The 26,300-nt window shown below is 44.2% G+C and overlaps 1 protein-coding gene across 10 annotated transcripts in view; it reads left to right on the forward strand.

Annotated features, from left to right (window-relative positions):
- Positions 1 to 26,300, forward strand: part of STYX (serine/threonine/tyrosine interacting protein) — a 142,297-nt gene that overhangs the window by 6,961 nt on the left and 109,036 nt on the right. For all 10 annotated transcript variants that reach the window (XM_033952182.1, XM_033952178.1, XM_033952177.1 and 7 more), the window contains exon 2: positions 18,348 to 18,380. In XM_033952182.1, coding sequence (XP_033808073.1) covers positions 18,348 to 18,380 — 33 coding nt within the window. The remainder of the gene's footprint in view (positions 1 to 18,347; positions 18,381 to 26,300) is intronic.

Below are 26,300 nucleotides of genomic sequence, written 5' to 3' on the forward strand. Positions count from 1 at the left end.
CTTTATGCCGAAAATCAACCACACAGCTGAGATTTGTATGATTCGGAGTCTTTGAATGGTTTTCTTGAGAGACCAAAAACAAGCCCCACACGGACAAACGATGCACACACCCAGAAACACTACAAGGCCTTACTTACAACCCACAACATTCACACTCCCCAGATGAAGCTGAACTGAGGCCTTTTTCTCCACTTCTTTTCTTTTTCCTTTTTCCCTCTCTTTGGGGAGTGTGAATGTTGTAGGTTGTAAGTAAGGCCTTGTAGTGTTGCTGGGTGTGTGTATCGTTTGTCCGTGTGGGGCTTGTTTTTGAGTGAAAAAGGGATATATTCGGGCCCTAATCCTTGAGTATTTATTTCTTGAGAGACCCCAGATAAATGATATTGCAATAGTCGAGTAGGTTTAAAATGGAGGATTGCATCAGTAAGTGGAATGATGTTGTGTCAAAGTACTTTCTGATGGTTCTTAGTTTCCATAGTGTCGAGAAGCCTTTTTTGATCAGTAGCTCTGAGTGCATATCTAGAGTGAGATAGCGGTCCAGTGTTACTCCCAGGATTTGTATGGTATCGACAATAGGGAAGTTCTGTTCGTTCAGGGTTATTGTAGTATCTTTGATTTTGTCATTTGGGCTTGCCAGGAAGAATTTGGTTTTTTCAGGGTTGAGTTTCAGTTTGAACTCTGTCATCCATGTTTCGATTTGTTTTAGAGTTAGTGCTAGATGATTCTTCGTCTCAGGAGTCAGGCTTGTTAGGGGCAGGACTATGAAGATGTCATCGGCGTAGATGTAAAATTTGATTTTTAATTTTTGCAGTAGATTTGCCAATGGGGCTAGGTAAATGTTGAACAGAGTGGGGGATAGGGGGGAACCCTGTGGGACTCCGTATGGGTTTACCCAGCTGGAGGATTGGATATTGTCACTATAGACTCGGTACAATCGTTTAGTCAAGAAGCCTGAGAGACCAATTGTCTCCAAGCAGTCAATTAGGATGGTGTGATAGACTAAGTCAAAGGCGGTGCTTAGGTCTAGTTGAAGGATTAGTGCACTAGAACCTTGGCTGAATAGGTTCAGGAGGGAATCTAGTAATGAAGCAATAACCGTTTCCGTGCTGAACCCGGATCAAAAGCCTGATTGGTTGCCTTCCATCAGCTTTACAAAAAATGGAATGCTTGCGATGGGTCTGTAAGTTGTCAGCTTGATAGATTGCTTGGAATTTTTTACAATCAGTGTGATCAGTATGTGACCTAACTCCTCGGGAAATGTACCCGACAGTAATAGGAAGGAGAGCCAATCGTATAACGTGGCTTTGAAGGTGATTGGAGCAGCAATGCATAGTAACAATGTATGCAAGGTCATGCATTTGGGTTGCAAAAATCCGAGAGAACGGTACAGTTTAGGGGGATCATGCATTTGGGCTGCAAAAACCCGAGGGAACGGTACAGAAAGGGTGGTAGATGCATGGAACAGTCTCCCAGAAGAGGTGGTGGAGACAGATTGTGTCTGAATTCAAAAGGGCCTGGGAAAGGCACGTGGGATTTGTTGGAGAGAGAAAGAGAGAATGGTTACTGTGGATGGGCAGACTAGATGGGCCATTTGGCCATTATCTGCCACCATGTTTCTATGTATAAACAATGACTTTGTACTACATCGTGTAGCGTGGCCAGTCCTCAAGGCTCGCAGTAACCGGCCCACGCTTACAATATTCTCCCCAGCGTGCTTCCTCAAGATGGAGGAAGTCCCTGTTGTGCATAAACTTAACCTATGTGTATAAACAGAATGGCCTCACACAGGTAAGTAATGAAACAAAAATGAAATTTATTGTTCAACTGGCAAGTCCAAAAAAAATGCATCAAAAGAAAATGTATTCCAAAGGTCTTTGGCAAAATTATGAAGAACAACATAATATGATAGTAACCAGCCTGGTCTGGATATCTGTCTCAAAGTTCTTTATCAATGTCCCAGGTGTAACAGAGTTTCTTGATAGTCCTTGACTCTACCAGAGTCTTATTGGTCAATAGGCCAACTATGTATGGTGCACTGCACTGTGCTGTGCTGCCTCATTAAATGCAGTAACAAAGATTGGCAGATTTGTTAAAGGGTTCTTTGTTATCAGTAGAAAAGAAACCTGCAAATTATTCACCATGGTACTGTGTAAATCCTGCCTCAAACTTCCAGGATATTCACACTTTCTGAAAAATAACTTGCTGCAGTTCCTTCCACAGCAGCCTTCTTGGTAAGCAAGAAAAAAATCTTCTCATACAAGCACACCTTGGGCTAGCATACATTCCACTAATTAGCAAACTTTAAGAAAATCCCTATGCTCAATAGAAATGGAAACATTCAACAAAACTTTAGAGAAAAAAACCCAATTCCAACTTAATTAATTTCCATTTCTTCAAATAGTCCCACCTCTGGTAAAGTGCTGTAATCCATAGCTTCACCTTCAGGATTTACCAGGGTTGTATCATCTGGTTCTGTGTCCAGATTTCAATGTCCCTTGTCTCAGGGGAACCTGGAGGCTCTTTCCACATGAGAGCTTCTCCTCTGTCTCCCTTCCTCTTGGTCAGCCAGCTCTCTAAATGCTGCCAAGCTGCTGTACCACGCCCAGCCCTACTCCGGGGCTGAACTTCTTTCAGCTGTGGTTGCCTTTTCCCCTGCTTAGCCAGCTTTCCACAAAATGGAGGATTTAAAGGGGCCCTACCAGTTTTCACCAGGCTATGTTCTGTATTAGGTCTGAACACAGCCTGTGCTTCCTGTTCTTGTTCTTGCCTAACAGAGACAACATGGTTAGCCCTGACTAGTTTCAGGGGAGGTTTTTTATCATTCTTCCCTGGCACAAGGCCGGCCTTGGGCTCGGGCTTGTGACAATCTACATGGCAGAGTCGGAGTCTGCTAGGAAGCTAGGAAAAGACCACAGTGAGGCGTTCTGATAATAGTCAGTTAAAATACTGGCATGCGACCATCATTAAAGGTACGGTAATGTTTGAGAATCTGGCCTTCAGTCCGATTATTTCCTGACTTCTGTCCAGTTTCCAATCCACAGATCCCACAGCTCTTAAACTTCCTAAGTAATTTCAGTCTGTACTTTGTCAATTGCCTTGTAATAATCAAGTTACTTGACATCAACTGGCTTACTTTGAACCACTTGTTCACAGCTTCAAAAAATCTAGGAATTGGTAGGGCAAGGTTTGACTTTTCAGTGTTCTTCCCAGAAATTTTTTCTAGCCGGGTGGCATGAAAAAGTAGCTGGGTGGAGTGGGACAGGGAAATTTGGTGGTGGGGAAAATTAATGGCTCCTTTTACTAAGCTGCATAGTGTTTTTAGTGCGTGCAGAATTGCCGCGTTACACGGCTAGAACTAACGCCAGCGTCTAGCACGTGCGGCAATTCTGCGTGAGCTAAGCGCGTGGTAAAACCGCTATCGCACCTTAGTAAATGGAGCCCTAAATATGTACTATTTGTATTAGTTAATTATTATTAGTTATTTTCCAATGCTCAATATGGTGTCGGGTCAAAAGCGCGCCGGGACAAAGGCGCGCCCAGACAATTGAGCGCAGCACGGAGGTGCGCGCCGCTCAAAATTACTGTTTTTAGGGCTCTGACGGGGGGGCGTGGGGGGGGAACCCCCCCACTTTACTGAATAGACATCGTGTCGCATTGTGGGGGGTTGTAACCCCCCACATTTACTGAAAACTTCACTTTTTCCCTGTTTTTAGTGAAAAAGTTAAGTTTACAGTAAAATGTGGAGGGTTACAACCCCCCATAACGCCGGCGCGATGTCTATTAAGTAAAGTGGGGGGTTCCCCAACAAAACCCCCCGTCGGAGCCCCTAAAAACTGTAATTTTCTTCGGCACGCACCTCCGTCTTGCGTTCAGTTGTCGGCGCGCGCCTTTGTCTTTCGCGCCGTTGTCTATGAACCGCTCAATATGACTGCCTTTCTTAAGGTTTGACACTTGCTCCATAATTTTTTATTAAATTTAAGAAGTATCCAATTCTAGAAGTGAATAATTAGATATTTGCCCTCTTTCAAATGGTATAGAGCAGCGTCTCTCAAACTTTTTTAACTCCGGCACACTAAACGGAGCAAATGTTTTTTGTGGCACACTAAATGCAGCAAATGTTTTTCATGGCTGGAAAAAATTTCTGGGGAGAACACTTGCAGTTAGTTTTCAAGGTCCAATCACGTCAAAGAATGATGCTTATCTGGGCAGTTGTATAATAAAAAGAATGGATAAGATAACATGAGAAGTGAAATTGTCATGAATCAGAGGGATACATACCCTGTAGGTCCTAAAAGCAGGCTTGTGGATTAGATATAAACTATGAAGGCAGTGGTGTACCTAGCATATGTGACACCCAAGGCCCATCATTTTTTGACATCCCCCCATCTGTATGAAAACATGATTTTTAGTAACAATCCACACATCACACAAGAGTGTACCTAGGAAAAGGCAGCATCTTACATACTGCAGTGAGCAGTACGTTACCTACCCTTCCCCAAAGGGATGCACCTACAAAAGATTCCTCAATAGAACTCTCTCATACCAAGCTGGCATATGGACAAACTGCCTGACCACCCTCATCTCATCTGCCCCATCTTACTCATCCTTCAAGAAATCTCTCAAATCTTTCCTCTACGACAAATTTCTCGAACCCCCCCCCCCCCATCACCAAATAATCAAATACTTCCATCCTGTAATTGATACTGGTTGTTTTCTTGACATTCACCACCCTGCATTGGTTTTGTACACTGCTTTGTTCTTTATAAGGCTCTCGCACTGCTTTCTCCACTATATAAATATCTCTGCTGCATATGTACAGTCTCCTGCATGGTAAATCTACATTGTTCTTCGCTGTATAAACACCTTTACTGAATATGTACAGTTCTCATTGTATCTTCGCTGTAAACGTACAGTCTCTTACACTGTAAACCGCTCTGAACTGTTTGTGGTACTGCGGTATATAAAATAAAGTTATTATTATTACACCCATTGTAAAACTAAATAAGCCAGACTAGTACAGATCAATCCTAACAGAAAACCATGTTTTTTCGAACACAGAAAACACCTTCGCCTAGTATGGAATATGTAATCACAAACTAACCCCTCTCTCTTTTACAAAACTGTAATGTGGTTTTTAGCCATGGTGGTAACAGCTCAGACTCTCATAGAATTCTGAGCAATTACCTTCATGGCCGGTGCTAAATAAACGCTCTACAGTTTTGTAAAAGGGGGGGGGGATAAAATAGAAAAATGTAGACAAAGGTTAAATTGAACCACCAAGAAGCTGGACTCTGCATACAGTGCAACACCACAGAAACAGCGATGCATCTCCCCTAAAGCAAAAAAAAATAAATATAATTTTTTTCTACATTGTCTTCTCTGGTTTCTGCTTTCCTCATAGTCTTGTCACTCTCTTCCTTTCATCCACTGTCTACCCTCTCTCTGCCCCTTCTATATGGCATCTTCTCTCCTTGTATTCCCCTTCCATCTCTCCCTTCACCCCTATTATTCCTGCATCCATCTTCTTCCCTTCCCTCCTCCAATAGTCTGGCATCTCTCTCCTCTTCTTCCCTTTCCTCTCCCACACCCCCATAGTCTGGCATTTCACTCTCTCCTCTCCCTTCCCCCCACTTCCATCAGCATCTGCCCCCTTTCTTTCCCTCCAATCCAAATCCATCCATTATCCTTCCCCCCTTATGTCTCTCTCTCCTTTCCCTACACACCAATTCCCTCAGCCCCCTTTCTGTCCCTCCACGACCCTTCCATATCACCCTGACCCCCTTTTCACCCTCCACCACCCTTCTATGCTCCTCTCTTCCTCCAAACCAGCAAGGTCCCATGATGATTGCTTCTGTTGACTTTGCCTCTGGAAGATGTAAGTGACGTTGGAGGGGGTGGGCCGGCAGATGCAGGGAGTTGCGGCAAGGTTCCGCAATGACTGCAGCTGCCGGTCCACCCCTTCCAACGTCATTTACGTCTTCCGGAGGCAGAGGCAGCAAATGCAGTTATCGCGGGACCTTCCTGCACTTCAGTGCGGCTGCCGACTCTGCTTCGGAATAAGTACGGCAACCGCGCTGAGGTGCAGGTGCCATTTAGAGCAGCTCAAAAGGTTCTGGATCCAGCCGGCTGTGTACCCCCATAGGGCTGGCACCTGGGGCAATCTGCCACTGTATGAGGGGACAAAAAATAATAAAAAGAATGGATAACTTGACCGATTTAGACATATCATACAATTATAACTACAAAAATGTCACAAAATGTAATTCTAAACTCAAAAGACTCCAGACGAAAAGCAGACTATAGAAAGGAAACCAGAAAAGACCAAACCCATAGTACTAAGATCCGAATACTAAAATCGGACATGTCCATTATGAAGAGACGTGTGGATCACAGCTAATTATAATGAGTGAGTCTTCAAAATATGAGACGGTAACGGATAGCCAGACCTGGTGGACGGAAGTGACAAATACTGGAGCCACAACCAGAGCACCGTGATGAAACTTGAATGGAAATATGGATACCTATTTATACCTTTGAGTAAAATTGTGATGCGAACATGTCATAGAAAAGAATAAATAATGTGTAAACTAAAAACCAAGAACAATATATTGTAACACTGAACTCAGAATTAATGAAATAACATGCTAAAAGAACTTAACCCCCCCCCTAAAATAGGGCATATACATACTTAAAATGATGGCTGGTTACAAACAGTATGTCTAGACTATATAGACTTAAACGGCAAAAGTAAACGTATGGGAAATGAACAGCTGATAATACAGAGTGTATCTTGAAAACATAAGCCGATAGTAGCTCAAAGACAAGCCGACCGGGTAGATGAAACCTGGGAAAGATCTAAATTATTGCTCAAATGAACTTCTATTAAAACCAAAGAATAAAACCATAGCACTCGGGAAAGTAAAAAGGGAGAGTAAAATGGACTTACCAAAAAGGTCTCTGCACTGATGAGATAAACTCGTATGCAGAATAAATGTGAACACGCGACAGTGGGGCTATGATATTTGATCCGTTGAAAGAGGCGCCAAAAAAGTGTTGGCAATGGATTGAATGCACACTGATAGTGGAGGGGCATCGAAAAGCATGCAGTACTATTGGAAACAAGATTTGTACTATCTCAGCACCAAATTAAGGGCTCCTTTTACAAAGATGTAGTAATTCCCCTATGGCATTTGCACCGAAGCACATTCAATTCCTATGGGTGTTGGTACATTTGCAGCAGATGAATTGCTATTGTGGATTTGTAAAAGGGGTGTTAAGGACATTAGACAAATTGTTTCTGGAATAAATGCCATTTACAAAAGATAGTCCTGTAATAAATGTTGAATGTTTGTTTAATTACAATTTCTGGAGTGACATGACTCCTTAATATTCTTCTACAGAGATAAAGTTTGTCCTGGTCTCCATGGGCTCCATCTCCCTAGACCAGGGGTAGGCAATTTGGTCCTCGAGAGCCACAAGCAGGTCAGGTTTTCAAGATACCCCCCATAAATATGCCATTTCACCTACCCAAGGCTTCAAGAAATTTTAGAAAATGTGGGCAATGGTACCGTTTTGGCGCTACCAGGTGATTCACCTAATTTCTTCTTGACTGACTGCTTGATACGGACGTCTTCCAGTCGGGCCATTTGACTGACACGAAAAGGGTGGTTTCTTTTCCTCAGTTCTTTGGACGTGAATCTTCGAATTTGCACAGCACCCTTTTCTCCTGTACTGTTTATAGGTATATTGGGGAGATGTTTTTATTCATATAGGAGAGAAATGTGTTTCTTCCCAGAGACTAGGGCGATGGGTCATAGTCTCAGGTTTGCATTCTTCTTCGGTTGCCATGACCAAGAGTATGGGATTCTGTACAGGTTATAGGATCCATGTTGCTGACTCCACTGGGAACTTTGGCTTGATTTCCCATTATAACAATACAGCAGTCGCTTTTGTTCAGGTGGTTCCCGGTATCTCAGGGCTCCAATTATTTGGTAGGCTTCTCATGCCTCGCTCTGTATGATTTGGTGGCTCAGCGAGATTTCTCTTTTCAAAGGCATGCCTCGGTCTTTGCTGGACTAGCTCATGGCCACCAAACATCCCGGGCAGTCGGGTTGGGGGACTCATTGCCTTCCATCCTCGGCTCCAGGAGTCTGGTCTTAGAGGGCGACTCAGTACTTGTTCATTCTCTTGAGCATGGTTAGACTACCTTTCTGGAGCTTCAGACCATTCTTCCGAAATGCCGCTGAGGGCCCTTTCAGTCGGTATTATAATGGGGGTATTTCTCTACAGCTTGGGCAGTAGGTGAATTACTCAGTTGCCAGGTAAAGTTGTTGTTCTACTTCAATGGGTGGACCCTCATCTTCTTCTTCTGTTGGCAGATCATTTTATTGTATGTTACAGTGTACAGCGCTGTGTACGCTCTAGAAAGTGTAAACTTTAGTAATAGTGAAATTTTCTACATCCTGGATATTGGGAATTTTGGCTCAGGCGTTCCAGCTCTTTTTATGGACGTGAGATCTCCTGGAATTAGACCTCATGGCCTCGTCTCACAATTCAATACTTCCTAGCTTCTTCGGCGGGCAGAGGGAGTGGGGGTTAGAGGGGGTAGCAGCGTGGCTTCTTTCTCACCTCTGGTTTCTCTTTTTCAGTGTTTTCCCCTGGCTGATGATGGCTTGGATTTGTCATCTCAAGCTCGCTTTCCAGGCACAGTATTTGTAGAATCTCTGGCTTGGCTGCGCCATCCTTGCTATGCGGATCTGATGAGTCTTTCGACAGCCAGACTAAGGAGTTTCCTGGTATCTCCGGATTTGCTCACCTAGGGTCCGATCAACATGGATATTCGTACTTTGGTATTACGACCTAGCTTTTGAGAAGTCATGACTGACGTGTAAGGGTTATGCGAAGCAGGTTGTTTCTTCTCTTATCCAGGCGCTACAGACGTCTTCACCTGTGGCTTCTGCTTCCTTTTGGAGGTTTTTCCTTTCTTGGATACTTCTCAACATTTGCACCCTTCCAGAGTTCCTTTTTGGCACAGGTGTATTGCCGGGGGCTTAGCGTTCAATTCCCTTCAGCTTCAAGTGCCATTCTTAGCTTGTTACAAGGGCTAGGCATATTACTCTTCGCTTCCTTCTCAGCTTCATGTAGTTCAGTTCCTACACAGAGTACGGTATGTTCGTACACCTCTTAGAAAGCCCTGTCCGGAGTACAATCTTCAGGTACTTCTTCGCAGTTTGCCGAAGGCTTCATTTCCTCCTTGTGCCATTGAACACGGGGTTTCTTGTGGCCATGGCTTCGGCTCTGCAGTTTTCCTAGTTGCAGGCCTTGTTCAGCAGGGATTCCTATTTCTGATTTCCAAAATCTGAGGTATCAGTTCGGACGGTACCACAATTTTTTCTAAGGAGGTGTCATCCTTTTTTTTATGACACGATCACTTTTCCTTCCTTCTTCCTGGGAGGAGAAATGGGGAGCCGTGCTTTTATTCACTGCATTTTTTGAAAGTGCGTAGCGTTCTCCGCGAGCAAGGTTTCTATTGACTTTTAGTTGTTTAAATCACCTTTTTGTATTCTTCAAGGGACGCCTCAAACATATGGCGGCGTCCAAAGCCTCCATCGCTCGATGGGTCCAGGAGGACATTCTTTACGCTTGCTTGATGGCAGGGAAGCGGTTGGCGAAAGAACTTCATGACCATTCCACCGGAGCGCTGGCTACTTCTTGGACTTGGTCCAGAGGTTTTTTCCTTGGAGGAGTTTTGTCTCGCAGCTACTTGGTCTTCCGAGAGTGCTTTCTCTCAGCATTACTGGTTGGATGTGGGGGCGCATGCGGTAGATGCATTTAGTGCTTTGGTTGTTGCGTAGGCGGTGTTTGCTTCCTACCCAGATTGAGGATTGCTTTGCTACATCCCATTGGTCTCTGGATTCATCTGCTGCTGTTGCTAGGGAAGGAAAAATTATGTTCTTACCTGTTAATTTTCTTTCAATTAGACGCAGCAGATGAATCCAGAGCCCCACCCTTTCTGGATATTGTCTGTCTGTTTTTTCTTTTGCAACTTTCGAAGTTTGTTATTATTGAGGGTTGTATTCTGTACTATTGCCTTTTGAGATTTGTTATGGGTAAGAAGTTTTTTTTACATGCTATGCCTGTTGATGGTTACGGATGCTTGGGCAAGGAGCTATACTGGAGATACAGGAGGAGTGCCAGCCAATAGGACCACCTGTTAATCAGTTTCTCTATCTCCGCCTGCTGGTAGATTTGTGCTATTCCATTGGTCTCTGGATTCATCTGCTGCATCTAAGGGAAAGAAAATTAACAGGTAAGAACATAATTTTTACTTTTCAATTTATCTAATGTTGCCTTATCAGCAGCAGATGAATCCAGATGAGAGGGTTGTGTTCCTCTTCCAGCAGGTGGAGATACAGAGCACAAATTTAAGCTCTGCCATTTGTACGATGATCTGCTTACTGGTACTTCAGTATTTTCTATCTCTGTAGGCAGATGGATGGTCTCTCCTGCTCTTGGTTTCATTGATAGGATCACTGGCCTGCAAGTGGTAGCTCTGTTTGATTCCACAAGGCTTATTTATGCTCCTGTTTTGGCAATGCTAACACAGCTAAACAAGGGGATTAGGCCTCCTGGGTTCCTCTCGGGATATAGCTGGTGGTGCCAGTTCCCTACTTGTCCTCTTTACTCCATATGCTGTTTCTCTGCACTCCAACTCCCTCCTCACTTACAAAAAATAAAGAGACCTATGAAGAAACAAACCAGAGGAGATCAGTGGTCTGGGGGTTTCACAGGAATCAAAGCAGCAACATTTGGATGTGCTTTAGATATGATTGTGAGTGTTTTTCCCTGTTCTCTTCCAGCTGTTTCTAGCTTCCTTCCTGTGGTGGTATGGGGAGGGAAGTCTCTTCTCCCCTAGATCATGGGGTCTCTCCAGTCCATTTGATTCTCCTCTTCTCTCTATTTTTTTGGTTATACCCTTTGTCCTGCCCACATGGAATAAAGCTTCCTTAAAAAAACAGGAGTTGATCTGGTGTTCATACTGCTGCAGGGATAGAGATGGGCGATTCTGGCGCTTTACAGTGCTTTTCACTGTATGTGGAAGAGATATGTGTTTATCCTAGGACAAGCAGGCAGCATATTATGACATGTAGGTGATGTCATCCACGAATCCCCAGCGCGGACAGTAAATAGTGCATCAGCACTTCAAGAAAGTCATAGCTTCCAAACTGCCGGCTACTGCGCATGAGCAAGTACCTTCCCAATCATCAAGGACACGCGATACCCCAGTTCTTAATTTTCCACGGAGCGAAGGAGCCATGTTTTGCTTAGCTACATCTTTTTTTTCTTAAATTTGCCTTCCCTGTGCATATTTAGTTTTTGATCTTTTTAGTTCTTAATTTTTTTTATTGGTATTTGTTTAAAAAGAGAGAGATTTTCTTTTTGTTCCCTCTTCCTTTGGAAGTGGAGGATCAGCCGTCGGTCGTTAATGGTTTTTCTTTGAACGGATAAAATTGAGTTTAATTTAGCTGAGCAAGTGTTCCCCTCCATGTCGAAACCGGTAATGGGATTTCAAATTGGTGTTGGTGTTATATTTCTATCCCTGACCCGCATAGCTGCTGTATCCAGTGTTTTGGACCTAAACACAAAATTGATTCCTGTATCTGTTATTCCACCCTTCAGAAGCGTTCTCTTAAAGCTCAAAGGATTCAACAGGAAAAACTGTTTGGTCCTAACATGCCTGATAAATCTGTGCCATAGATACCATCGGCTTCTACATCGACATTGGACCTTTCCTCATCCGAAAAACTTAAGCCTTCCATCTCCAAACCAGCATTGCGGGCCTCTTCAGCATCGAGACCCTTAATGTAGGCCAAAACTCAACATCATCACTCTTCTTCTATACCAGAGTTGTCTCCCATGGGGTGTGCATTCTCTTCGAGGTCTCCCACCCCCAAACGTCCTATGGTATCATTGATATCTGAGACTCGGGTATCGGTACAGGACTTTTGATCACAGGTCAATGACTTCCTGTGGAGAGAGTTTAGTGTTGGCACCAACCTCGTCAGTACCAGCCCAGTCTGAGTTTAGTTCTTATAGGGCACAGGATGCCACCTTAAAGCCTGAATTGAAACGACACTCTGCTTCACGTCGATCCCCAACTCATTGTCTACATCTTCAGAGCGTAGGTCTGTTTCCAGGAGACATAGACACTCTTGTTCCAAGTGTTGTTTTTTTTGGGGGGGGGGGGTTAAAATAATTTTTTTACAACCAGAACATCCAGAACAGTTTAGGAATGGAATTTTACAATCCAATAAAGTGAATAACGAAAAAATCTTTACATCGTAAACTACTTCCATCTAGCCCACATTATGGGAGGGCTAACTACTTTAAAAACAAAATTTTTAATACAGGAAAACAAGAACAGTAATTTCCCAAACCTAGAAAAATATAAACTTTATAATTACCCAAGATAAATCTAAAAAGGGAGAGAAAAAAAAAACTCTTCTAAACATTTAGGTGTTTCCTTATTTCTCCTCAAAAAACAAATCAGATATTTAGATCTTATGTTCTTTCATATTTAAGAAACTTTCCAGCTGAATTGAGTCCCAGAAAATATATTCTTTCCTTGCAATTGAACTATGCATTTGCAAGGAAATTTTAAATAAAATGTTGCACCAATAGCCCAAACTCTTGGCTTTAAAGAAATAAATAATTTTCTTTTCATCTGAGTAGGTCTGGAGACATTAAGAAATATTTGTACTACATCACCACAAAATTTTACTTATTCTGGAAATAAGTTTTCATAATTAGACTCTTATCCATCTCATCAAAACAGGTAATTAATAGGGTGAACCGATTCTGTATGGTATTGAGTGAATCTTCTAGGAATTCAGTAAGATTTAAATCCGTTGATACCAATTGATGCACTCCCTTCTCTAAACCTATTTTTTTCTTTTGTGCTGGGACCATTGCACCCGTGAGGAGTTGCGCCTGCAGTACTTTTGGATTGTTACCTAAGTCCTCGATTCGTGCCGGTTTTCAACAGGACCTTTGAAAATTGGACCTTTGAAAATTGAACAAATTCCTGGTTCGGGAAAAGTTCAGGATGCTTTCGCTCCCTGTTCTGTACCCATTGATCAACGAGGGGGACTGGTTGTGCTCCCTCGATCTGAAGGAGGCCTATACTCATGTGCCGATTCATCCGGCTTGTTGCTGGTTCCTTCGCTTCCAGGTCGGGGACCTGCATCTGCAGTACAAGGTCCTCCCGTTCGGGCTGGCGTCCTCCCTGCAAGTCTTCACGAAGTACCTCGTGGTGGTGGCGGCGGCTCTGCGGTCGAGGGGCCTTCAGGTTTTTCCGTACTTCGACGATTGGTTGGTCAAGGCCTCGACAAAGGAGTGGGTTATTTCAGCGACCCATCAGACTATTACCTTCCTTCAGAGTCTGGGGTTTGAGGTAAACTTCCCAAAGTCTCAGTTGTGCCCCTCTCAATCCCTCCAGTTTATCAGGGCCATGCTGGACACGGTTCGCCTCCGGACCTTCCTGCCTCCTCGGCAGGCCACGCTCGTGCGGCTGAGCCAGCAGGTTTCCCTGCGCACTTCGGTCTCGGCCAAGCATATGATGGTCATCTTGGGGCACATGGCCTCGACCGTTCATGTCACCCCGTTCACGCGATTACATCTGCGGGTCCCTCAGTGGACTCTGGCCTCTCAGTGGCGGCAGGATCGGGATCCCGCTTCTCATCACATTGTGGTGACTCCCTCCTTGAAGTGCTCGCTCTGTTGGTGGACCAGCTCTTCCAATCTTTCCAGAGGGTTGCCCTTTCTCGCTCCTCCGCATCACAAGGTTCTGACCACAGACTCCTCGGAGTATGTTTGGGGGGCGCATCTCGATGGTCTGCGTATGCAGGGCCTTTGGTCAAGTGCAGACCGGCATTACCACATCAACGTGTTGGAGCTTCGGTCCATTTACAATGCTGTGGTGGCTTTTCGTCATTTGCTTCGGGATCAGGTGGTCCTGGTGCGCACGGACAACCAGGTGGCGATGTATTATGTCAACAAGCAGGGGGGTACGGGTTCCCTGTCTCTCTGCAAGGAGGCTCTGCGCCTTTGGAATTGGGCGTTCCACCACAACATCTTTCTTTGTGCGGTTTACATCCAGGCGAGCAAAATTGCCTGGCGGACAAGTTAAGCCGCCTCCTTCAGCCGCACGAATAGTCCCTTCATTCCCAGACTCTGCGTCAGGTGTTTCTTCGATGGGGGACTCCGCAGATAGATCTCTTCGTCTCGCCCCTCAATCACAAGTTGCCTCTTTTCTGCTCCCGGGTGTTCTCCCCGGATCGTCTCAAGGCCGATGCGTTCCTTCTGGATTGGGAGGGAAAGTTCCTGTATGCGTTTCCTCCTTTCCCGTTGATTCTGAGGACGCTTGTCCATCTCAGGTCTGCTCGCGCCTCTATGATTCTGATTGCTCCTCGGTGGCCTCGGCAGCTTCTTCAACTCAGTGTCAAGGATCCTCTACTTCTGCCTGTCTTTCCTTCTCTTCTGTCTCAGAGTCGGGGTTCGCTGTTGCATCCCAATCTGCAGTCTCTACATCTGACAGCTTGGTTCCTTTCCACCTGACTTCCTCCATTGAGTTGTCACAGTCGGTGAGGGATGTTCTGGTCGCTTCTAGGAAAGCTTCCACTAGGCAGTGTTATGCCCAGAAGTGGATTAGATTCGCCACATGGTGTGCTTCGATTCGGATGGATCCCTCGTCTGCTTCCTTATCGTCAGTTTTGGATTATTTGCTTCATTTATCTAGGTCTGGCCTCAAGACCAATTCTGTTCGTGTACATCTTAGTGCGATTGCCGCTTTCCATAGGCAGCTGGATGGGAAGTCGCTGTCTGTCCACCCCTTGGTTTCTCGTTTCATGAGGGGTTTCTTGAATGTCAATCCTCCTCTCAAGCCTCCCCCTGTGGTTTGGGATCTCAATGTGGTTCTCGCTCCTTTTGAGCCCATGGACAAAGCTCATATGAAGTTCCTTACTTGGAAGGTGATCTCCCTGCTTGCCTTCACCTCTGCTCGCAGGGTTAGTGAGCTGCAGGCTTTGGTTGCGGACCTGCCTTTTCCTGTTTTTCATCATGACAAGGTGGTCCTCTGCACTCATCCCAAGTTCTTGCCTAAGGTGGTGTCAGATTTTCACCTTAATCAGTCTATTGTTCTTCCGGTGTTTTTTCCGAAGCCCCACTCTCATCCTGGAGAGGTGGCGCTTCATACGCTTGACTGTAAGAGGGCGTTGGTTTTTTATCTTCAATGCATCCAGTCGCATCGGAAGGTTCCTCAACTTTTCTTGTCCTTTGATCCTAATCGGTTGGTACGTCCTGTTTCCAAGCGCACCTTGTCCAACTGGTTGACTGCTTGTATTTCCTTCTGCTACGCTCAGGCTGGTCTCTCGCTGCATGGTCGGGTCACAGGACATAAGGTCCGAGCGATGGCGGCTTCTGTCGCTTTCCTCAGGTCCACGCCAATTGAGGAGATCTGTAAGGCTGCCACTTGGTCTTCGGTTCATACCTTCACCTCTCACTACTGTCTGGATACTTTGTCCAGGAGCGACGGCCGGTTTGGCCAGTTGGTTTTGCGTAATCTGTTTTCCTAAACTGCCAACTTCCCTCCGTCCCTTTTTTGGTTAGCTTGGAGGTCACCCACATGTAGAGAATATGCTGCCTGCTTGTCCTGGGATAAAGCACAGTTACTTACCGTAACAGGTGTTATCCAGGGACAGCAGGCAGATATTCTCGCAACCCTCCCACCTCTCCAGGGTTGGCTTCTTTGCTAGCTATCTGAACTGAAGACCACGAGGAGGGGATGGGCCCTCTAGTGGAGTGGGAAGGCACATACATGCGTGGTGCAGCACCAGCAAACTTGAAATCTTCAATCAAGTTTGCTTGAAAAGCTGTCCGCGTCGGGGCTCCGTGGATGACGTCACCCACATGTAGAGAATATCTGCCTGCTGTCCATGGATAACATCTGTTACGGTAAGTAACTGTGCTTTTTTCCCCTTGGCCAGCAGCTTCCCAGACTCATTTCCCTCCTCCCCTCCCAGCAGCATCTCTCCTTCTCCCTCTCCAGGTCCAGTAGCAGCTGTCCCTTTTTTTTTTTTCACCATGCCCAACAGCTTTCTCCCCTCCCAGCATCTCTCCTTACTTGCCAGCGCTGCGATTCAGTAAGGCAGCCTTGGGTCTTTGTTGGGTCGCTCTGCCTCTGAGGAAAGCGGAAGTTGCATCATCAGAGGTGGCCCGACTCGGCAAAAGCTCCAAGGCTTCCTTCCTGAATCACTGCGCTTGTAAGTAAGGAGAGCCGCTGGGAGGGGAGAAATCACACTTTCTGAGGCTCCCCATTATCTCTCCGGCCCTGCGCAAACTACAGCTCCTCGATCTTGCCGGTCCTGTGCGGACCGGCAGGAAATTGAAGATATTGATCTCGCCGGTCCTGCGCGGACTGGCAGGAATTTTCGGCGGACCGGCGGTTGAACTGTGCTCTAGAATTAGATCTTTGATTTAAAGAAGTATGACCATGTCAACGATTTCTATCATTGACTACACAGGCACAGGTTAAATTTAAGTTTGGCTGTATTTCTTTTAAGGCATTAACAGGCTTAGGCCCTCTTTTACTAAGGTGCGCTAACCAATTAGTACACGCTAAACGCTAATGCGTCCATAGACTAACATGCACGCGTTAGCGTTTAGCGCGCGCTAAATCGATTAGCGCACCTTAGTAAAAGAGGGCCTAAGCCTGTTAATGCCTTAAAAGAAATACAGCCAAACTTAAATTTAACCTGTGCCTGTGCAGTCAATGATAGAAATCGTTGACATGGTCATACTTCTTTAAATCAAAGATCAGTCTAACTGCTGCATTCTGTATTATGCTGGGAGACTTGCACACATTATATCGCAACATATCTACTTTCAGTTGCTGAAGAGGAATTTTCTGGTAAGGGACTGCTTAAATGAATTGCACTAGTCTATGCATTATCAACTGAATGAAAGAATGGAAAACAAAATAGTGTCCAAATAATCATATAAAGTAACAAAAATAGATGGAACACTAATGGTGTGTATAACGTGATTTAAATCAAGGGAAAAAAGACCTCAAAATACCCCTTAAAGTGTGATCAATAAAGTCACAAGTATTTCGGGGTTAGGTATCATCACCGGTCAAAAACCCTTGAAATTTTTTAATATTTTTACTTTTAATTAATTTTTAATGTTTAAAATATTTTTTCTATTAATGCAAATATATTGTATATCTGTTTCATATTTGTATTCTTCTTCTCTGAACAAGTGAGCATATGAATGACCAGTAACTATTGGTTCAATACCAAAATAATCATCATGCTTATATTTAAATACTAATAAGCACTTATCTTTGATAACCCAACGGGGGCCCGGTCCGTTTCGCACTGATGGGCTTCTTCAGGGGTAATGAAAGGCTTGTTAGTTTGCCAGTAAGTTTTCCACTTTGCTCAAATTCGGTGAGGAGTTGATGAATGTCTCTCTCTCGATTTTTGAGCAAAGTGGAAAACTTACTGGCAAACTAACAAGCCTTTCATTACCCCTGAAGAAGCCCATCAGTGCGAAACGGACCGGGCCCCCGTTGGGTTATCAAAGATAAGTGCTTATTAGTATTTAAATATAAGCATGATGATTATTTTGGTATTGAACCAATAGTTGCTGGTCATTCATATGCTCACTTGTTCAGAGAAGAAGAATACAAATATGAAACAGATATACAATATATTTGCATTAATAGAAAAAATATTTTAAACATTAAAAATTAATTAAAAGTAAAAATATTAAAAAATTTCAAGGGTTTTTGACCGGTGATGATACCTAACCCCGAAATACTTGTGACTTTATTGATCACACTTTAAGGGGTATTTTGAGGTCTTTTTTCCCTTGATTTAAATCACGTTATACACACCATTAGTGTTCCATCTATTTTTGTTACTAGTCTATGCATACCATAGCAGATGACTGCAGAAAGACAGGTAGCTCATTGGCTTGTCCAGTTAATCCCGTCATGCTAACAAAAATATTTAAAACAAGACGAGCAGCCTTTTAAAGAATTTTAAGCTTAGTCATTTTTTTCAGTATTTTAATTTTATTCTTGTATAAATGAAAACTTAGTCTATGCTCTTGCTTCCAAGTTTTCTTTTATAGTAGTGTATGCAGGAGAACCAAATAACTGACAGTGATGAATTGGTTTAATAAAATGTTATTACAAAATCTAAGATGTCGGATAGTATTTTTATTGAAGTGAATATGTTGGTTTTGTGTGTATTTTGTTATGTTTCTTTTATTCTTATAAATTTTAGGACTGGACATATCCTATGAGAAGAGAGATGCAGGTATGTATGCTCTTAATTCAGTTTGAAATGCTAATTTCTTTCTACAAAAATATTAGTTTTTGTTTTAGACCAGCAATTTCCTCCTCCTCTTGAAGAGGCAAGTTCCAAAAACCTGCTAACTCATTTTTGAAAACAAAAATGTACTTATACCAGAAATACTGCCTTTTATAAATAGCCATAGGATGTTTGAATTTGCAGTAAAGGCATTTATTCATAAGGTTTAATATTCATCATGGTGGTCCATAAGACTGTGGTAAAAATTGAGCCTTATCAGAACATGGCTCTGCAAGTCTGCCTTTTATAAATAGCCATAGGATGTTTGAATTTGCAGTAAAAGCATTTATTCATAAGGTATAATATTCATCATGGTAGTCCATAAGACTGTGGTAAAAATTGAGCCTTATCAGAACATGCCTCTGGAAGTCTGAATATGTTCTACTTCATGTAGGTAAGATATGGTTAAAATTTGAATTTGTTTGGGACAAATTTAGAGGTCGCTCATGATCCTACAATATCTCCGTAATGCAGCTGGCTATTCATAACAACAGTGTGATAATGTGGTTAGAAACGTGTTAATATTGGTTGGATACTAAATAGCTATTCTTTAAATCTGTTAGTAGTTATTGACGTGTTGAATATAATTTAGTACTAGTACCACTGCAAAGCAGAAAGTTAGTTTAATGATTAATAGGCAGTTGAAAATCGAATTGATGTCACATTTTAGGATAAAAACTAAGTGATAAAGGTCAGATTAGAAGCAGTGCTGAAGTATGGCTGCTAGGGAAGGGCACTGATGAACTGTCCAGCTTAACATCTTCCATCTAATGGGAATGTTGTTCGATTGATGTACCTATGCACTGACAAAGAGGCTGCTTTGAAAGAGACAGCTTCTCTGGCCATGTTCAAGGTCTTAGAAATTTGGCAGCATACAAGAATACTACATCAGCGAATAGTCGGGGATTTGCATATTGATGAAGATTTATGATGAATATAGAAACATAGAAAGATGACGGCAGAAAAGGGCTACAGCCCATCAAGTCTGCCCACTCTACTGTCCCACCCCATTAAGTCAGAGTGCTGCTCGACCCACGTAGAGATCCCACGTGGATGTCCCATTTATTCTTAAAGTCGAGTACACTAGTGGCCTTGATCACCTGCACCGGTAGTTTGTTCCAGTGATCCACCACCCTTTCTGTAAAGAAATACTTCCTGGTGTCACCACCAAATCTCCCTCCTCTGAGTTTGAGCAGGTGCCCCCTTGTGACTGAAGGTCCCTTAGGAAAGAATATGTTGTTTTCCACCTTGACACGACCTGTGACGTACTTAAATGTCATAATCATGTCGCTCCTCTCCCTGCGCTCCTCTAGAGAGTAGAGCTGCAACTTGCCCTGTCTTTCCTCGTATGAGAGACCCTTGAGTCCGGAGACCATCCTAGTGGCCATTCGCTGGACTGACTCAGCTCGAAGTGCATCTTTACGGTAATGTGGCCTCCAGAATTGCACACAGTACTCCAGATGAGGTCTCACCATGGTTCTGTACAGTGGCATTATGACTTCAGGTTTACGGCTGACGAAGCTTCTGTTGATACATCCCATCATTCGCCTTGCCTTGGATGAGGCTTTCTCTACTTGTTTGGCAGCCTTCATGTCTGCACTGATGATTACTCCCAAGTCCCGTTCTTCTGAGGTCGTAGCTAATGTTTCTCCATTCAAGGTGTATGTTTTGCATGGATTTCTGCTGCCGAGATGCATCACCTTACACTTCTTTGCGTTGAAGCCCAGCTGCCATGTTGAGGACCAGTTTTCCAACTTGATCAGATCCTGCGCCATACCATCCGTGAGATCGCTTTCACCTACTATATTACACAGTTTGGCGTCATCGGCAAACAGCGCTACTTTTCCCTGAAGCCCTCGGGTCAAGTCACTTATGAATATGTTAAAAAGGGATGGTCCCAGGACTGAGCCTTGCGGCACTCCGCTAGTCGCCTCCGATGTCTTAGAGAGGGTGCCATTGACCACCACCCTCTGAAGTCTTCCACTCAGCCAATCATTGACCCATGCCGTTAGTTTCTCACCTAACCCCATTGATTTCATCTTGTTTAATAGTCTACGGTGTGGGACACTGTCAAACGCTTTACTGAAATCCAAGTACACTATGTCCAGAGACTCTCCCGAGTCTAGCTTTCCTGTCACCCAGTCAAAGAAGTTGATAAGATTGGATTGGCATGACCTGCCCCTAGTGAATCCATGTTGACAGGGATCCCTCAGATTCCCCTCATCCAATATCGTGTCTAATTTCCCTTTAAGTAGAGTTTCCATGAGTTTACACACTATTGATGTGAGACTGGTCTGTAATTCGCAGCCTCCGCTCTGCAACCCTTTTTGTGCAGAGGAACAACATTGGCAGTTTTCCAGTCCAGGGGGACTCTCCCCGTACTTAGGGAGAGATTGAAGAGCATGGCTAACGGTTCCGCCAAAACATCGCATAGCTCTCTGAGCACTCTTGGGTGCAGATTGTCCGGTCCCATGGCTTTGTTCACCTTGAGTCTTGACAGTTCTCTGTAAACATCAGCTGGTGTGAACTCAAACTTCTGAAATGGGTCATCCAGGCTTTGCTTTGCATCCAGCTGAGGCCCGTGCCCTGGTGCCTCGCAGGTAAAGACTGAACAGAAGTAATCATTCAGTAGTTTGGCTTTATCGGAGTCAGTTTCCACATAATTCCCGTCTGGCGTTCTAAGGCGTACTATCCCGTTTGTGTTCTTTTTCCTGTTGCTAATGTATCTGAAGAAGGATTTGTCCCCTTTCTTGATGTTCTTCGCTAGAGTTTCTTCCATACGAAGTTTGGCCTCCCTGACTGCTGTTGTGACCACTGCAGACTTTGTCCTGTATTCAATGTTTGCTTCTTTTTCCCCCATGCGTTTGTATGAGAGAAATGCTTTTTTCTTCTCCTTGACGAGGTATGATACCTCATCTGTGAACCATTGGGGTTTCCTTTTTCTTTGTTGTTTGGTTACCGATTTTATGTAGCGGATAGTTACCTCATGAAGGATCAATTTCAAGGTTGACCACATAGCTTCCACATTATCAGTTACTTCTTGAACCTGCAGCGTCTGGTAGACGAAATCTCCCATGCGTGCGAAGTCAGTGCTCCTGAAATTGAGTACCCTTGTTTTTGTTTGTGATCTAGGGAAGCCTTTTTTAAGGTTAAACCATACCATGTTATGGTCACTGGTGGCTAGCGTCTCTCCCACCGAGACGTTTTCCCCATTCGTAAGTACCAGGTCCAGGATGGCCTGGGCCCTTGTGGGCTCTAGTACCATTTGTTTGAGCCGTACTCCCTTCATTGACGTTAATATCCTCCTGCTATCACAAGTTGTCGCTGATAGTGTGTTCCAGTCTACATCAGGCATGTTGAAGTCTCCTAATAGAACAGCCTCCCCCGTAAGGTGATATTCTCAATGTCTTCAATTAATTCTGCGTCCTTTTCCTCCGATTGTCTCGGAGGTCTGTATACCACACCAAGGTACAGGCATTTTTCTCTACCTCTGGCCAAGTTTACCCAGATGGATTCACCAGTATACTTGACATCTGTGATCCTGGTTGTCTTAATGCTCTCTTTGATATAAAGTGCTACCCCACCCTCTCTGTCTTGTCTAATCAGGTTGTATCCTGGTATGGTTATATCCCACCCATGAGAGTCTGTGAACCATGTTTTGGATATTGCTACTACGTCTAGGTCTGCATTAACTATTTCTGTTTCTAGTTCTAGAAATTTATTCCCTAGGCTGTGTGCGTTAACATACATAGCTCTCCACTCTTTCTGTTTGCTAAGCTCCTGTTGTGAGCTACCCATTTGAGTCAAATTGTCTCCTAGCAATTCGTTTGCAGTAAGGGTACTTACCTCAGACCTAGAAGCATAATGTCGGTTCGCTACATCAGGATTGTTACTCACTGCTCTGGTGTAAAAGTGGGTACCCACCCCCGACTTACCTAGTTTAAAGCCCTTCGAAGTAGGTGGGCTAGTCTGTGTCCGAAGACATTCTTACCTCTGTTGGTCAGGTGGAGTCCGTCTGGTCCCTGTAGTCCCTGTAGTGTCTCTCCGTGATTCAGGAATCCGAAGTTCATCTCCTGGCACCATCATTGTAGCCACTCATTCGTCTTCAGGATGCGTTCGTCCCTATCCCTTCCTCTGCCCCTAACAGGAAGAATGGAAGAGAATACTACCTGTGCTCCTATCTGCTTCAGCCTCTTTCCCAGAGCTCCGAAGTCTCTCGCTATGTCCTCCAGGGTGTTCTTGGCAGTGTCATTCGTTCCGACGTGGATGAGCAGCATGGGGAAGTGGTCCTGGGGCCTGAGAAGTCTATCGAGACAGGTGGTCACGTCTCTTATTCTGGCTCCGGGCAGACAGCAGACTTCCCTCGACTGCATATTGGTCCATCAGTGCCCCTCAACATGGAGTCCCCAATGGTTATTACTCTACGCTTCTTTTGGGGGTGTCGATCCATCGTCCCCGGAGATGGAGAAGTGTGTTGATCCTGGTCCACGTCGGTAGTCTCTTCCTGCAAGACCTGGAATCTGTTCTTCAGGCTCAGCTGTGGAGTCGATATGGAGCTGCCCTGGTGAGAGAAAGAGTGAGAAGGTGAGGATATTGTAAATGGGAGGGGGGTCTCCTACGCTTACCTGTGGAGGAGGTCACTAACTGCCAGGAGTCAGTGTCTCCATCCATCTCCTGAACTGCAACAGTTGGTTTCTTTGTCGGCGGCCCAGGAGTCATCATGGGTGATCTGTCACGGGCCCGTTCTGTGATTTGGGATAGTTCCTGCACTATCCCATCGATGTAGGCCTCATTCTCTCTAATGCCTCTCGGACGTTTCACCTCCTCCCTAAGGCTTCTTAGTTCCTGCATGATGTCTTCATCCCGCTGACTAGCCCACAGGGTAGTATCCTCTGTCTGTGTAGAGGCCGTGATGTACTGCTGTGGGATGTCCTCGGTCTGCACGGAGACGTCCTTTCCCCGGGCTGTGTTCTCCTCCGTCTGTGCATAGGCCGAGTTCATCTCCCGGATCATCTCAGTGCAGGGGATGCCAACCTTGCTTGTAATTTTCACACTCCTCGTCCGCCCTGCCATAACAAAAGGGAGAGAGTAAATGAGAGAGAGTAAATGTAAGAGTATGAGAGATAGTATGAGAGTATGTGAGGTTATGACCTCTGAGGGGTAAAGTAGAAGTAAAGTTGAAAAGTTAGGTGTTAGGTGGTAGAGAGAGAGATCTGAGCAGTAGGGTATCTGGAATGAAGGGCTCGCCTCCTTGCTCCTATGGTCTCTCGGTGGTTGAGAGTGGTGCCCGGCGTGCAGCTAGCTGAAAGAGTAGAGAGAGAGAGAAGAATGAGAAGAGGAGAAGCTAAAAAAGAACCGGCACAGATGCAATAAACGTGATCTGGTGAATCAAGAAGCCTTCGGAGAACGTCTCGTCAACTTCTTGATGTTGCTACCAGTGATGCGTTAGTTACAATAAAAACTGAAGAAGCAGACAATTTCTAATCATGCAGAGGCAAAGTGTTTCAGCATATAGCATAGCTAGCATTGACACTGTACTAGGAGAGGAGGAAGATAGAAAGAGAGCGCAAGAAGAAAGAGTTAGTAAGTTTGCAGCCAAAACTAGAGCCAGAAAATGTCATTGTAGTTCTACACAGCCAACTGCTACCTCTCTCCCTCTGACTAGTGGATTATCTGATTCCAGGAATATTGCTGAAATTGACTTTGACAGTTCAAATTCAGATGCTGATTTTGAAGTCAGCAGAACCCTTTGTTCCAGTTCTCTGTCAAAACAGCCAAAGGGTAAATGAGGGGGGGGGGGGCTATTTTAGATGTGGTCCTTAGTGAAATGTACGGGAAGTAACTGTGCTTGGGTTCGCTGGGAAACGGTGATCATAACATGATAAAATTTGAGCTGATGACTGGATCAACATTTAATTTTTGTAAGGGTGATTACGATAAAATGAGGAAAATGGTGACAGCATAAAGAAAAAATGTCAAATGGACAAGAGACCCTGGAAAGAATCTTATTTAAAAACAAACAAAAACAAAAAAAAAACAGAGTAAAATGGAGAGGGGACTCCTGAAAGCAAAACAGTGACCAGGCAACAAAGGTGGAAGAAAATTGTTTGGGGGTTCCCCCTTTCTGTAAAAATGTTAGCTTTGGGAAATGTACATCTGATCTCTTGCATTTCTATTTCTGTTACTCTGTGATGGGACAGAACTAGAAGTCCTTCAACCAGGAAAGAGGAATGTCACCCAGAGGGAGCTTGAGGATCCTTCAAAAAGAAAAAAAGAGGTTATCCCCAAAATCTGACCAGTGAAGGCTTCTAGATCTGACCCATCATCTGACAGGCTTTCTATATAGGCCTAGAATATGCTTTTTGCAGAATTTGTTTACTAGAGCTTTAAAGGGATTCTGCCTTCTCTACCCCCACCGACCCACTACCTGCAGAAAGACAGAGTTATGGGGGAGGGGCCCATCTTAATGGGCCCCTGGTGGAAAAAATAAGTCGTAGCTATGCCACTGCTCTGTCTTTTGCAAACTAGGTATGACCATTTATCTCAGCTCTATGGCTGGACTAAGTGATCATATCTAAAATTCCCTTAGCAAAGGCAGTAGATGAATCCAGAGACTAGTGGGATAGCACACATCGACCAGTAGGTGGAGATAGAGAACTGATTAGCAGGTGGTCGTCTTGGATAGAACGTCTCCTGAAGCTTCAGTATGCTCTATCTCCCAGCAGGTCATGGTCGCTATCCTTATAGCTCCTGAATTCTGTCGACTAGGATACAAGTTTCGGCTAGGATCCAAGTTTCAGCGATTGCATCACCTTCCACAGGGGACAACAAGAAACTAAAATTATAATAAAATGACACAACATTAAAAGAATTCAAAAATAATCTAAAACTTTTAACATAGGAATGTATATGTAAAAATACAAAAGGAACAAGATGGAATGAATGTGACGTGAATACATAAATATAAGAGGATTAAAATCAATATATAAAAACAACATAAAGTTGTACATATAATCTCAAACTTAACATAGATATGCAAATATATCAGTGAGAGAGATGTAAAATAGGGTTGTATTATGAAATAGTTTTCTCACTGGGTACTGACTTTTTAAAAAAGAAATGACCAATTGATTGTATGATAAATATCATTAGAACATAAGCCGTGCCTCTGCTGGGTCAGACCAGAGGTCCATCATGCCCAGCAGTCCGCTTACACGGTGGCCCATCAGGTCCAGGACCTGTATACTAGCCCCCTATCTATACCCTTCTATCCCCTTTTCCTTCAGAAAATTGTCCAATTCCTTCTTGAACTCCAATACCGTACTCTGCCCTATCACACCCTCTGGAAGCACGCTCCAGGTGTCCACCACCCGTTGGGTGAAGAAGAACTTCCTAGCATTGGTTCTGAATCTGTCCCCTTTTAATTTTTCTAAATGCCCTCTCATTCTTGTAGTTGTTGAAAGTTTGAAGAATCTGTCCCTCTCCATTTTCTCTTTGCCCTTCATGATCTTGTAAGTCTCTATCATATCCCCTCTAAGTCTCCGCTTCTCCAGCGAAAAAAGCCCCAGTCTCTCTAATCTTTCAGCGTATGAAAGGTTTTCCATACCTTTTATCAAACGCGTCGCTCTCTTCTGAATCCTCTCGAGTATCGCCATATCCTTCTTTAGGTACGGCGACCAATATTGGACGCAGTACTCCAGATGCGGGCGCACCATCACCCGATACAACGGCAGGATAACTTCTTTCGTTCTGCTTGTAATACCCTTCTTGTTTATTCCTAGCATTCTATTTGCTTTCTTAGCAGCCGCTGCGCATTGTGCCGACAGCTTCATTGTTATGTCAACTATTACCCCCAAGTCCCTTTCT

The sequence above is a fragment of the Geotrypetes seraphini genome, chromosome 7, assembly GCF_902459505.1.
Source record: "Geotrypetes seraphini chromosome 7, aGeoSer1.1, whole genome shotgun sequence".
NCBI classification, from domain to species: Eukaryota; Metazoa; Chordata; class Amphibia; order Gymnophiona; family Dermophiidae; genus Geotrypetes; species Geotrypetes seraphini.